Source organism: Lithobates pipiens, unplaced genomic scaffold (assembly GCF_037356315.1).
Source record: "Lithobates pipiens isolate NorthernLeopardFrog02 unplaced genomic scaffold, aLitPip1_a1.2 Scaffold_27, whole genome shotgun sequence".
NCBI classification, from domain to species: Eukaryota; Metazoa; Chordata; class Amphibia; order Anura; family Ranidae; genus Lithobates; species Lithobates pipiens.
In genome coordinates, this window is record NW_027507788.1 from 191,787,914 (window position 1) to 191,803,062 (window position 15,149).

A 15,149-nucleotide genomic window follows, 5' to 3' on the forward strand; every position below is an offset into this window, starting at 1 on the left:
CAGTGTGGCTGATATATATATACTTTAATGTATACACCCTTTTAATATTGAAAGTAGAGCGTTGTATGTTTTTATTGTAGCCTGGTTCTATGTAACATGTAACATCAGGGCTCAAAATGTCAAGTCCTGACCTACTAGCCAGGCCCTTAAAGGGTTACAAGGGTTAAAAGGGTGTATACATTAAAGTATATATATATATATATATATATATATATATATATATATATATAACCCTTGTGTTTTTTCCTATGCATTAAAGTGAAAAAACTTCTGTCGCTGACCAGGCCCTGTAATTTCCACGACGGAGACAAACTCGCCTTCCCTGCCTGTTGTCTTGGCTCTTGATTAGATAGATTGATAGCAGCGCAGCCATTGGCTCCCGCTGCTGTCAATCAAATCCAATGATGCAGGGCCGAGCCTGGCATTCTGTGTCTATGGACGCAAATGCTGGACTCAGGAGCATTCCCGCACGTGGACCCCGAGGAGAGCGATTCTCCTACGTGTTTTTTTTGATGTGGGAAGGAGCCGCAAACGCTGTTGGGGGACCCCAGAAGACGAGGATCAGGGCCACTCTGTGCTAAACGAACTGCACAGTGGAGGTAAGTATGACAAGGGTGTAGTAACCATTTAATGGTTACTTGCCACCAGTTGCCCCGCCCCTAAACATGCCCTCGTAAATTATCTGATGAAATGACAATTAAATGTTTATGCAGAATTAAGTTATAAAAATAAATATGAACAACAATTTTACCAGTGCCCATCAATGCAGCCTCACCAGTGCCCATCAATGTAGCGTAAGCAGTGCCCATTAATGCAGCCTCACCTGTGCCTAGCAATGCAGCCTCATCTGTGCCCATCCATGTAGCCTTATCTGTGCCCATCAATGCAGACTGACCAATGCCCATCTATGCAGCCTCACCTGTGCTCCTCATCGCAGCGTGACCAGTGCCCACCAATGCATCCTTGCCTGTGCCCATCATTGCAGCATGACCAGTACCAACCAATGCAGCCTCACCTGTGCCCATCATTGCAGCATGACCAGTGCCCACCAATGCAGCCTCACCTGTTCCCATTTTTGCAGCCTCGTCTGTGCCCATCATTTCAGCGTGACCTGTGTCCTTCATTGCAGCGTGACCTGTGCACATCATTGCAGCCTCGCCTCTTCCCACCAATGCAGCGTGACCTGTGCCCATCATTGCAGCATAACCTGTGCCCATCATTGCAGCCTCATCTGTACCCATCATTGTAGCGTGACTTGTGCCTGCCAATACAGCCTCACCTGTGCCCATTAGTGCAGCGTGACCAGTGCCCATTAGTGCAGCGTGACCAGTGCCCATTAGTGCAGCGTGACCTGTGCCCATTAGTGCAGTGTGACCTGTGCCCATTAGTGCAGCGTTACCTGTGCCCATTAGTGCAGCGTTACCTGTGCCCATCAGTGCAGCCTCGCCTGTGCCCATCATTTCAGTGTGACTTGTGTCCTTTGTTGCAGGCTTGCCTGTGTCCATCATTGCAGTGTGACCCATGCACATCATTGCAGCCTCGCCTCTGCCCACCAATGCAGCCTCAGCTGTACCCATCATTGCAGCGTGACCTGTGCCCATCATTGCAGCCTTGCCTCTGCCCACCAATGCAGCCTCAGCTGTACCCATCATTGCAGCGTGACCTGTGCCCATCATTGCAGCCTCATCTATGCCCACCAATGCAGCCTCGCCTGTGCCCACCAGTGCAGCCTGACCAGTGCCCACCAGTGCAGCCTGACCAGTGCCCACCAATGCAGCCTTACCTGTGCCCATCATTGCAGCATGAGCAATGCAGCCTCACCTGTACCCATCTATGCAGCCTCACATGTGCCCATCAATACAGCATGACCTGTGCCCACCAATGCAGCCTTGCCTGTGCCCACCAATGCAGCGTGACCTGTGCCCATCATTGCAGTGTGATCAGTGCAGCTTCACCTGTGCTCATCATTGCAGCGTGACCCGTGCCCATCATTGCAGCATGACCTGTGCCCATCATTGCAGCATGACCTGTGCCCATCATTGCAGCGTGACCTGTGCCCATTAGTGCAGCGTGACCTGTGCCCATTAGTGCAGCGTGACCTGTGCCCATCATTGCAGCCTCGCCTGTGCCCATCATTGCAGCGTCACCAGTGCAGAGGAAGAGAGATGGCGGCTGGATCACAGAACAGGGTTTGGCCGCCATAACAGCTTACAGCAGTCCCACTCAGCCCCGCCTCCTGACCTGGTGCCTGTGACAGACAGAACGCCGGTCCAGTGCTGGGATGTGTTCTGTCTGTCACAGGCGCTGGGTCAGGATGCGGGGCTTTATGTGACCATGAGCAATTCAAATGTAAGCTGTTACAGTGGGCAATCCTAGCTCTGTGATCTGGCCCACGCTTGCCAGAAACCATTTTCCACTCTCAATGCGAGTAAGCTAGTGGAAAGATTGAGGGCTGACCGTTACATGTTACTTGTTTACACATAAACTACACTGATTCAAAGTGAACTGAAAAATTTCTAGAATGTCTCCTACCCAAGCAAGGAGTTGATCTTTAGGTTAACCTATTGACTGGCCTTGGCACTTGGATCACAATTTAGTTTTTCTAGACAAGATCAATGCGAAACTCTTTAAAGTAAGACATGTCCATAGATTTACAATTAGAAATGTATATTTTCCCCCCAATAACTGTTGTTCTATAAAAGGATCAGTGTTCTTTTCCCATACAGTTATACAGTAATATGGGATATCAATTATTCTTATACAAGATTTCTATAGTGCCAACAGTTTGCATGAATTAGTTTACGTGTATTAAAATATATTATAAAGCATAAAATAATTTTTTATGTATAAATCCAATATTCCTTTACCAACCAACCAATTAGAATTCTTTTTTTTTTTTTAATGCAGATCGGTGAAAGATAAATTCTAACCGGAAAATATATATTATTGCAGATTTTGCTGAACAGCCTGTTCACACCAATACAGTTTTCATTCTACATGGGCTAGAAAAACTTTTTTGTGGGTTAGAAAAATTGACGTGGGGATTGTACTAGCCAATGTGTTTAGTGGACATGAGGAAAAAAGCGAGAAACAAATATTGGGACTTTCTAGGTGCCAACCACTTTAAGGGAAAAGAACTTTAAACAAGTCGTATAAAAACAGTAATTTATTGTATCAACGTTAAAATGTACCTTAAGGTACAATATATAAAAATAAAGTATGTTCCCAGAAGCATAATACCCTGCGTATAACCTCACAGCATCCCATATAGATCAATAGCTTTTTCTAGCATAACAAATATTATAAATCCTGACAAATGTCTTCTGAGGTACAAGTGGGTTAGTGATGGATGTGAGATTGTATCTCGACATGTTTTGAAAAGAGGAGCTTCATCAGGAGAGCAGGAAACTATTAGTGGGTAACATAAAACAATACAATTACAAAGAGAAAATGTAAACACATAATCCCAAAAACCTATAATGAAATCTTTCTATTGACATACAACACCATGTATAATTTTAGTTCATTTTAAACATTGACATATTTTATATACCCTATAGGAATCTCTGGTGCATCTGCTCCTGACGAGTGGAAAAATCCATTTTTTTTAGTTATCTATCTATTTATTTCTCTTTGATCATGTGTCCAAGCATCCAAGTTGGATGCTTATAAATGTTTAAAGCGGGAGTCCGCCGGGAGTTCCGCCGTTTTATTTTTTTTTTTTTTTTTTTTTTTAAAGCCAGCAGCTACAAATACTGCAGCTGCTGACTTTTAAAATAATGACCCTTACCCCGCCCAGCGCGCCCGCGATGTCGGCACCCGAAGCCGATCTCTCGATCGTCTCTCGGGTGCTGCCGCCGCCATCTTGGGTATGGGAATCAGGAAGTGGAGCCTTCATTTCCCGGTTCCCTACTGCGCATGCGCGAGTCGCGCTGCGCAATAAGGATGGACCCGCTGCCTCTGGGATCCGTGTGTTTCCCAGCAGGCAGCGGGGGACTTTCGGAAAGGGGCGTAGATTCACGCCCCTTTCCGCAGAGAGCTATCCCGGAAGTGGTTGCAGATACCTGTACTGTACAGGTATCTGCACCCCCCTCCCCCCTGAAAGGTGCCAATTGTGGTGCCGGAGGGGGGGGGGAGGATTCTAATGAGCGGAAGCTCCACTTTAGGGTGGACCTCCGCTTTAAAATGTCTTTGTATGCTGCAGCATTACCAGTGCAATTTACTGGAAATACATAAACTTAGTCTCTTGGATGGGTGTCCATATACTTCTGGGTATATACTGTGTGTAGGTGTGATGAGTAGGTGTTCACAAACCTTTTTATAGTTGTATATAGCGATTTATAGTTTATTTAAAGATGGTTGCTTTTGCTTAAAGCATATCTATGGAAAAAAATAAAGTGAAATCATATATTCATCTCAAATTGTATTTCAATTAATTATAGCCTACTCCTATTAATCTGAATTATCTTGAAGCCTGTAAGCTTACTTTGTGAAGATCACCACACATTTACTTTCTTGAATGCTGTGACATGTATCCACTATGCTCTGTGAGTAGGTACTGCTGTGTAAAACATTTCACAGAGAGTGCCTTCTGAACTACAAAGGGGCTGAGAGGAGGGATTTCAGGAGGTAGAATCAGTACAGGAATCAGTGCTTGCAGGCAGCGTGATACTGTGGGATATGTAGTCCTTAGAAATTGAAAGTAAACAGCAGGGGAGATGCTGCAAAGCATGCAGGGAATCCAGGAAGTTGCAGAAATGGATGTTTAGCAGACAGGCAGCACCCACAACATAAAAGGAGATTCTTCAAGTAAGCTTTTGATTGTAAAAAATACCTATGGTATGTATTGTTACAATGCTGATATAAAATGAAAGTGTATGCTGTGACCATAGAACTCCTTTACATTTGGACGCTGTGATTTTCTAACATCTTCTACTTCAGACTTGCCTGTTTCATGGTAGTTGGATTATCTAAAAAAATACCTTGGTTCTAGCATTCTGACATTTTTCCTCTCTAAATTTTCATGTGTCTCTGTTTGGGGAAAAACAGCAATAAGTATGTAAGCCTTATGAAATGCATCAGCAATAAGAAGGAATATTCCGATCTCTGACCCTGTGTACAAGCCTTCTGTGGGTCTGGGAAAGAGCTGTGGGGGCAGATTTTGATAGAACTTGCTGCCTCAGCCAGTGTTATTCTGGGCTCAGTGAGTTATGTGTTTTGGGCTGTGTGAATTGATTGCTCTGTTTATTTATCAACAGGATACGGGCGCACTGGGACTTAAACATCTCCTTTCAAGACACCTCTTGCAGGTATAAGGCTTTTTTTCTTCTTTTTGTGTAAGCTCATTCACATCTCGTCACCCCTGTCATTTTTTGTCTTCAGACATCACTCTATTGTTCAATGATATGAGGTTGTTGTGGGGGGGGGGGGACAAATTTTTTTTAATGTCACCATAAACTGGTTAACCTGGTGACCTCACCATGGATGATGTCATAAATAGGTTTGCTATACAGCCAGAATAAACACTTCTTTGTATAAAAAGGCCTATACCTCTTTCACCTGGGATGTTGTCCATGTCCTGAAGTTTGCCTGATGTGGTTTTGAACATAAGAGCAAAATACATGAATAGGCCCCTTTTAGTTTAGTACTAGTAGAGGGGGGCTGTGGGACTGAAGACTGGATGTGATAACCAGCTTCCACTCCCACGCCCTCCATGACCTGCTGATTGACCTTACCATAGGTCAGTGATGGCGAACCTCGGCACCCCAGATGTTTTGGAACTACATTTCCCATGATGCTCCACTACACTGCAGAGTGCATGAGCATCATGGGAAATGTAGTTCCAAAACATCTGGAGTGCCAAGGTTTGCCATCACTGCCATAGGTGCTCTTATATTTCCTGTTCTTTTCGGTTAGTTACTACGTGGTTATTCCTGAGACAATTCGAGATATGCGGTACGCTAACGATAATAGTTGGTCATTTGTTTCATCCTCTGGAAGGTATCTTTCCAATGTAATATCAATAATCATTAGATGTAATTGTTACTTTTTGACTTATTTTGCTTTGTAATTGTTTTCATCCATTTACATGATGTAATGTATATGGAGTCATTTTCTGTAACTTTGCGTTAAATTTTTCATAAAATGTTTATGCAAAAAAAAAAAAACTGAATAGAGAGAGCAGGAAAATCCAGGTCAAGCATAGGGAATATTTTCCAAATATATGTAACATTTACAGTCACCTTTTCCTTTAGTTTTCGTTTTGATGTACCGTATAGGTGAGGCCACTGTGTTGACTTTGATAAGCATGAAAGGCCCTTGTGAAAACAGCATTTTTGAGAACCATTAAAGGGCTCCATATGAGTGACTGTGACGGAGCCAATGAGGTCCAGCTCTAGTGGGGGACATCGCTGTTGGAGTCCCTCTGAGAAATAAGAAGCCAGTGGTTGATTTTTCTCTGTTGCAGTCACCACAGCTGATTTATCAGTTTGTGAATGATGGGCCCTTTAAAGTGGTTGTAAACCCTTACAAACCACTTTGACCTACAGGTAAGCCTAGATTAAGGCTTACCTGTAGGTCCAAGAAATATCTCCTAAACCTATACGGTTTAGGAGATATTTGCCCGAAGACAGGCACTGAGCGCGGCATTTCCAACAACGGCTCGCATGCGCGGGAGTGACGTCATCGCGGCTTCGCCGAATGACAGCGGCGGAGCTGCGAGACCCCACGAGAAGATTGATGCGCCGGACTACAGGGGACAGCGGTGACTTCGCTGGCTCCTGTGTCAGGTAAGTGACACATAATGGACTACTATGCGATGCATAGTAGTCCATTATGCTTTCCTTTGCAGGGAATGAAAGAGGAAGTAAACTCATCAGGGTTTACTTCCTCTTTAAGTTTCTGGCAGAACACCATATCAGTTGCCCTGGGACATGATGAATCCAAGGCAGGGAGCACAGCGGAGCATAAATAAATCTGCATAAATGAAAACTTTAGGAATGTTAGAGTGTTTAGTAGAACCTACAGGTGGCATAATGTTTTATTCTAACTGTTATATGTGGATTTGAAGCTATAAAGCAAATACATTGTGGTCTTGGTCTGCAGCTACACTATGTCTTTTGTAGTCTGGAGTAAATTCTTTGTGTAGGGAATACATTTAAGTATTCTGGTTTAGTTAGGCGGCATTCCTTGTTACAGAGCCAGCAGTCTTTGCTGCTGTGTGCAGAACTGATGGATTCTCAGGGTTACTTATCGCTGCCGTTCCAGAAGTCTGCATTATACGAGAGGCGCCTGACGCCGAGGCCAATTTCACACCATTCTAATCTGTCCACCTCTTGTGTGAATCAGCAGGGGCACAGCGGCCTTTTTATGTTTAAGAGGGCGTCTCGTGAATTACATTCTGAGAACTGAGAGCTTCAATATCTTAGCGACTTTGGCTTCTAATATTTCAAGCCAGGTCCTTAAAGGGACGCTCTCTTCAGAAATTAACTTCTCCTTCATATATTAACTGAAGGATCATTATCTTCAAAAGCATGGCTCTGCATTTTGCTTATACAATACAACCCATACAGTCCATTTGTGCTATGCAGGTTACCATAAAATATATCATCATACAATGTAAATATGTGCATGTTGTTCAGTATATAGAGGTGGTACTCTGTATTCTTCCTGTTAAATTTGGTTCTGTTACTTCATATCTACAACTCTGTCTGTTAAAAAAAAAAAAAAAACTGACAAAAATAGAATGTTGCCACTGTTAAATTGTTAAATTGTTTAGGTAGGCTTTCATTCTGATCCTTCATGAGTTTGTGAGCCAATAACCACAATCATGTGCACATCAGAAATCCCAACACTTCATTGGTGCATGGTTTTCTGGTTTAGCAACTCGCAAAAAAAACAAAAAAAACCCCAAAGATAATGGTAACAGTCCCACAATAACAAGTCAGCAATGGTAACTTTCATACCCTAAAAAAGTTATTTAAGAATTTAAATTGAAAGAGTTCTACAGCTGGATAAAGCTGCAAGGGAGATTGAAGTGGAGGCACCCTGGAGGTCCTTGCACATAATGGAGATCCCTGAAACAGTGTTCCTAGATAATGCATTTAACAACATCCAATTTAGAAGCTTTACTTTGACCTGTCTCCGTTTACTTCCTGGACCTCCAAATTGGTCTATGAGACCACCCATCACAATTTTGAGCTAATAGTGAATTAGGGAGATGGCAGAGAGTATGCCTTTCTTCTAATACGCAAAATGAATTACTATGTTTCAGTACAACTAACGTGATCCTTCCTGAGTTCTAAAGCTCAGTTTGGTGGTACTTTTTATTTCCTGCATAATGGGGAGGTGTTAAGACTTTTTATGATATAGAAATATGGGCGTGACAAAACATGACATTTAGGTAATTTTTGTATTTAACTAACTTCCATTAAAGCGGAACTTCACCCTAAAGGGGTATCCACTCCCATTTCCAGTCAAATCATCAAGATGATTCCACTGGACGTTTGACCAACTCCCTCCTTGACCTTAACCTTCTGGAACACATCATAGGTCTCAAAAGGCTGCTGGACCATTCACAAAGCACAGCGTGGCTCGAGCATGCACAGTGGGAAGCTGGCCTGTGAAGCCACAAGGAATCACAGCCTGCCTCCCACAGTAAACATGTCGGGGACCGGAAGAGCCAGCCTGGGTGAGGATGACGCTGGGATCTCTGAACAGGTGAGTCTTAATATTGAAAGTCAGCAGCTACAGTATTTGTAGTGGTTTTTTGGGTTTTTTTTTTTTTTTTCAAACAGGGGGAAATAGGTAATATACAGTAGGTTTTTGAAAGCTAAAACATGCTGTTTTATTATTTAACCAGGCAGTGGAGAGAGTAGTGATGATGTGTACAATGGGGGGGACAGAACAGTGCAAGGAACTTGCTTCCTAGAGGTGTAGTTCTATATATAATCTGTCTGTGTTTTTATATATATATATATATATATATATATATATATATATATATATATATATATATATATATATATATATATATATATATATATATATATGTGTGTGTGTGTATATATATATACATATATATATATATATATATATATATATATATATACATACATATACACAGAGGGGAAAGGGTATACATTTACAAAGAGGGTAGAGAATATTCATTTCAAATACCAAATCAAGTGTAGGGGAATAAAAAAAATGTCACTTGATCTTTAAATGCAGCGTAACTGATCTATATGATCTACTATGCCATTAGTACATCTTTCCCATAACATAGAAACTTTACTTGTAGGCTGCGGATCTGAATAAATTAATAATATATAACTCTTCCCCTAATTGCATCTTGAAAGGGTTAAAAGATGCTTCTTGGTCTAGGTGCCCATCTTAAATCCTGACCCTAATCCCTCCCGTCTTATCATCCTCACGGGGGTCATTGTGCCCCAGCAAGCTGTGTGCTTACAAAAGGGGCTTACACAGCTTTTCCCTTGCCGTAGAGGACTAGTTTCAGCTCTGCTTGGCCCTCCCACAGCTGTCATATCCATAAAAGCGATCCCTTCAGCCTGTGCTGACTCAGAGTGCTGCGTCTTACCAGGTCTTTTTTTACGGGGGTGTCACCTTCTCTTATCACCCTGCACAGAGGTGATGGGTTGCTGGAGAACGTTACAGCTCCCTGTATGCTTGTAATGCAGTGCTTGTGCCCTCTGCCTGCTAGCGACAGATGATTAATTCTGAACTCCCACCATGGGGCTTATTTACCACTTTGTGGCCGATGAAACAGAAAACGCTGCAAGCTGTGATAGCCAAATAAATAAGCTTTGAGAAATGCAAGAGCCTTCTCATAAAACACTTGTCATTTTCAAAATTTTTTTGTTAATTACCTTTCTATCTAATCTTACTATTGGCAGGTCTTTCTGTACCTCATAACAAAATGTTAAATTTGTTAAATAGCTGTGTAAAAAAACAATCATTTAATTTATAGGTAATTTACTAAGTTTTATAAGGAATGAATAGGAAACACACATTGTTTCCTGGTATTTACTCATTTTTGGAATTCTAATTCTATAGGCAGGGGGCTTATCGGAACCTGGAAGCCCCCTTTAACAAGGGGGCCCCAAGATCCCCGACCCATGTGAATGAGTCGGTGTACACAGACACAGTTTTTGACAATTCCTTTATTAAAAAAACAAAATGCAAAAACAATGTCCCCCAGATGTTGATCCAGCATCAATCACGATGAACGACACCACCGACCCCCCCCCCCCCCCTAAAAAAAAATAGCTCTGCACCCGCTGCTTCCCATGGTCTGCCTGCTGTTGACAGTTCTTAAATAGCTAAGGGGCCATGCAGCGACTTCACCAGGTGACGCCACCCTCTGTGACGTCACCGCAGCATGCATCAGTTGGCGATGCCTCAATTGGGTGGGGCCACCCGGTGGCACTGCCGGGTGGCCCCCGCCCCTTAGCTATTTAAGAACTGTCAGCCAGTGGAGCGGGCAGACAGCGTGGGCCAGCAACGGATAGAGAGCTTTTTTTTTGGGTCAGAGGTGCCATTCTTCATGATTGACACGGGATCTATATCGGAGGACTCGATTTACCCCATGCTCATTCACATGGGGGAGGGTGGAATTTTGTTAAGGGGGGCTTCCAGATTATGATGAGCTCCTTGCTCACAGACCCCCACAACCACCAGCCTGGCTTGTGGGGAGGAGGCCCTTGTCCCCATCAACATGGAGACAAGGTGCTTTGGGGCAACCCCCCCATGTTGGGGCATGTGGCCTGGTATAGTTCAGGAGGGGGGCGGCGCTTGTTTCTCATGTCCCCCTCCCTTTTTCTACCCTGCCAGTCTGCATACTCGGATAACTGTCTGGTATGTATTTTAGGAGGGGCCCCACATTATTTTTTCCATTTCGGCATGGGGGGTTCCCAAACAAATCCATACCGGACCTAAGGGCTTGGTTTGGATTGGGGGGACAAGACTCCACGCTGGGTTTTTATTTTTAATTTTGGCATGGGGTTCGGCTTAAAATCCGTGCCACACCGGGGGGGGGGGGGGGGGGGGGGGCACACGCTGGTTTTTTTTCTCATTAAATTTGTGTTCAAAACTGATGAGATGTGCGATTCATATGTGTAATGAGCCTGGAATTCGCATCTGAATTGCACTGCAGTACTCAAAATGTACAGGACTCTTCAAATTCACAGGAAATTCACACTGCCGCTGCATCCTATGTATGAGAACTGGCTCCTTAGAACACTGATTTGTTTCACATGTCATGCAAATTGCATGCTGTTCACAACACATCCAATTCACATATATGTGAACAGAGCCTTAGGGCTCATTCACACCATGTCCTTTATGCAAGAGTGTAAAAAAAATGTTTTCTATGTGCCTTGTTTGCACCATAAACGTGTAGGTGTGCGCTCTGAAAAAAAATGAAGCATCAATGCATTTTTATGCAACACAACCATACCGCACATCGCCAAACACCACTACATGTGCTGCCATGCATAGAAGTAAATAAAATTTCATTTTGTGACGTTTTTAATAAAGTTAAGAAAGAAAACAAAACTAAACAGTATAATGTGTGTAACAATGAATTGCAAAGGCCCTATAAAATGCATACCAGCAGGGGGCGCATTATAGAGAGCATAACTTGCCTCATCTGGTATGACTGAGCCTTTAAAGTGATTACAAAGTTTTTATTCCTAATCTATATTTTCTGACCAACAGGCCTGGGTAAACTGAGATGTACAGTTAATTTATATGCATGTGCATGTCTGAGATTGTTCAGTGTTAGTTGACAGTAGGACATACCATCCAAACGTTAATAGGTTTGTAGATTGGCCACTAGAGGGAGCTACTTGCAATTCTGCCTTCTCTCTTTCCCATTGCTGAGCTATCAACCACAGAGGGAGTGCATTGTTTTCAATTAGTCAAGTGATTTAAAGATCTTCTTTTTGTGAAGTGAGTGGCCTTACAAAGCAGTGCACCCTTGCACATAGATAATAAATAAAAAAAAATATATATTTTTTAAACCATTAGAACATTTTGATTAGGTTACTCAAAACGAAATTCTTTTGTATGTTTAATTGTAAAAAAACAAAAACAAAAAAAAAAAAACATTGAAAAGGCTATACCTTTCTTTTTTTTTTTTTTTAAGTGTTTTCATTCTCATTCATACCCACAAAAGGAGGCATATAGATCTTCGCTACTAAATAAATAAATAAAACATTCTGAAACGTGTCTATTTTTAAACCAATACTAATGTACCATATTCCATGCTCGCACACACAGACACTCGCAGAGATAACGATCTCACAAACACATGCTGGCGGGGATCTTCAGCTTCATGCGCACGCTCTTGGGGATAATCAGACTCTCTCACTTCCTCCCGGAGCTGTCGGAGCTCCCGCCCCCGGTACCATTTATCGGATTTTATTTTCGGAGGTGGGAGGCAGCAGGGTCAGGGTGATTGGTTTCCTTATTGATCTGTGCGGCTCAGTATAATCCCTGCAGCTGCTGGGAGCTCGTTAAAGGATGGAGCGAGGCTGAGAGGGCTTTTACTCTTTATTTATATGTCTCCTCCACTCATATTTTATGTAGGGGGAAGTGTCTTTTTAAACTTGGTTCTTTTATAGAAGCTTTGGTAACTCCTAAGCTGCCAGCGTAGATGGCCAGACTTGGTGGGAGCTCAAGACTTTATAACTAACTTATTAACTTATTGTTTTGTTTTTTTCTTCTACTTTTGGCTGTGCCAAAAACACAAATTAACTCTATGCAGTACTACAGCACAAAGCCCTAGATTAAATACTGTTCTGCCTTATTACAGATGAGAAGCCCTTTATCCTAGTTCACCAGGTTATACACTATATGGGCAAATGTTTTTTAGACATCTGACCCTCACACCTTTACTATATAGGCAAAAGTATGCAGAAGTTCAGGAGTTACAATAAAGGAAATTGCTACAACATGCGACTTTGTGGTAACTAGTGAAAAGCTCAGGCATGTTTGCATCCTAGTCCAAACCCACCTGAGCTGGCCTGTCAGGAAGCTGTCAGCTGTACTGGACCAATGACCTGTGGCCGAGGAATTTCCAGCGTTATACAGTGGACATGTATACATGCAATTGCAGGGTGAGTAATGGCCCGGCCACTAATACAGGCCATACATGGTCGAATTTCGAACAAATTTTCTTTTCAAAATCAGAAAATTCGTTTTTTTTTTGTGATCCAATGATGCCACCATTGATTTTCGAAATTCGGCCGACCAAGCCTTCAATTTCACCTTATGTTGCTACAGAAAAGAATTTTCTTGGCCGGGAATCTTCTTTTCTCTCCGTAAATTTTCTTTTATCTCCGTAAATTTTCTTTTCTTATTATTATTATTATTTCTCGCACGATTCTCCCATCATTGATTAGAAAATCGTTTGTTTTTCAAAAAATTTCCAACATGTCCGATTTCTCGAATTTTATTTCCGAACGAAAATCGTCTGTTGCTGCAGCCCACTAATGGTGTGAAATTCATACGAAAATTCTTAGATACGATTTTCGAAAAAGAAAATTCTTTCGAAATTCGAACCGTGTATGGCCGGCATTAGTTGTCCAGCCCGTACAAGTGACAACCTCCTGGCCGGCTCACTCAGGATGGTTTGGACTGGGATCCAAACACACCTGAGCTCATCCTCAGTGATAACAATTTGGGGAAGGCCCTTCTGTTTTGGAATTGCTTTGCTCCTGCGCACAATCCCAGCTCCAGAAAGTCATCGTTTGAGAAGTTTGGCGTGGAGAAAATCAAGTGTTTTGACCTACTGGACACCTTTACAATGAATTGCAACACTGATTGTGAGTCGGGTTTTCCCATCCAACATCATTACCTGACCTCACAAATGCTCTTTTGGCTTAATGGATCCAAGTTCCCACTGAAACATCTTGTAGAAAAGCCTTTTGAGAAAAGTGGAGGAATTCTATAGCCATAAAGGAGGGGTCAGCCTCATATTGATGTTTATGGTTTATAGGAATGTGATGTCCAACAAGTTCATATAAATATCACATGTCCACAAACTGTTGGCCATATAGTCTAATTTTAATGTAAAGAGTGGTGTAATAAGCAAATACTATTTTCTAGATTGTAAGTGCTAACGAGCAGGGCCCTCTGATCCCTCCTGTATTGATTTGTATTGTAAGTGTACTGTCTGCCCTCATATTGTAAAGCGCTGCGCAAACTGTTGCCGCTATATAAATCCTGTATAATAATAATATAACCCCTGCATACTTCCATTTATTTATTTATTTTTGCAATGGGTTAAGCCCCTTATTTTATATCTATACCTGATACTGTGAAAAATTCAGTCTCCTCACCCTGTTCTACACCAGCACCGATGGAGTTTCTTGCATGGGAGAAGACCTTTTTACCCAGTTTAGACTTGCTCAGCTATTACATGAAGAGGAGGAGCGGCCACGTGTGATTTTCCTGTGTATGATGTTTTTTTTATGTTCCTTCACAAGAAACTTGTTTGTGTTTTAGATATTTTTTTCCACATTGTGATCTCATGAGTAGTGTTTAAAAGGTATAAGGTAATTTTTAACTTTAGGAGATAACAGGCTGCAGGCAAGCTATCTTTGGCCTCCAAAAATCTGCAGACCTAGCCTTACTAAGAAGCCTTTGCATTAACATCTCTTGTTTTAGCATGTCCTTTTAGTGGTCAGTGTTAGATATAGTCATTCCCTTTGTGACCAAGAAATATTAGTTTATTCAGGAAATTATTAAGAATTTAAAGCTGAGATGATTTAAATGCTGACTATAAATATCCCATCCTTCCCTGTTCAAGGCAGTACTCCTATAAGGTGATATGTGCCTCTGACCTTAGAACATTTGGGAAAAATCTCCTACATGGGCAAAGCACAGGTTAACTTTAAGCTGATCACAATAAAAAAAAAAAGAAGACTAAAAATGATCTTTACCCTAGCTACTGCCTTTTAATAAAAGGACACTTACCAGCCCAGGGACCCCACACCGTCCTTTCACAGGCTGGTTCATCATCGGTCTTCGGTTCCGGCATCTTTAGTGTGGGAATCTGGCTGTAACTCTTTGCGGCTTCCCGCTGCACAAGCTGCAGATAATCCATCAGCCTTTTGGAACCTTTGATG

General features: G+C 42.3%; 1 protein-coding gene across 9 annotated transcripts in view; it reads left to right on the forward strand.

Annotated features, from left to right (window-relative positions):
• The window catches only part of SAMD11 (sterile alpha motif domain containing 11), a 253,146-nt gene that overhangs the window by 129,538 nt on the left and 108,459 nt on the right, over window positions 1–15,149 (forward strand). For all 9 annotated transcript variants that reach the window (XR_013263263.1, XM_077458075.1, XM_077458074.1 and 6 more), the window contains exon 4: window positions 5,259–5,309. Coding sequence is in view for 8 of the 9 variants with exons in the window: in XM_077458075.1 (XP_077314201.1) it covers window positions 5,259–5,309 (51 nt within the window). In the remaining variant the exon portion in view is untranslated. The remainder of the gene's footprint in view (window positions 1–5,258; window positions 5,310–15,149) is intronic.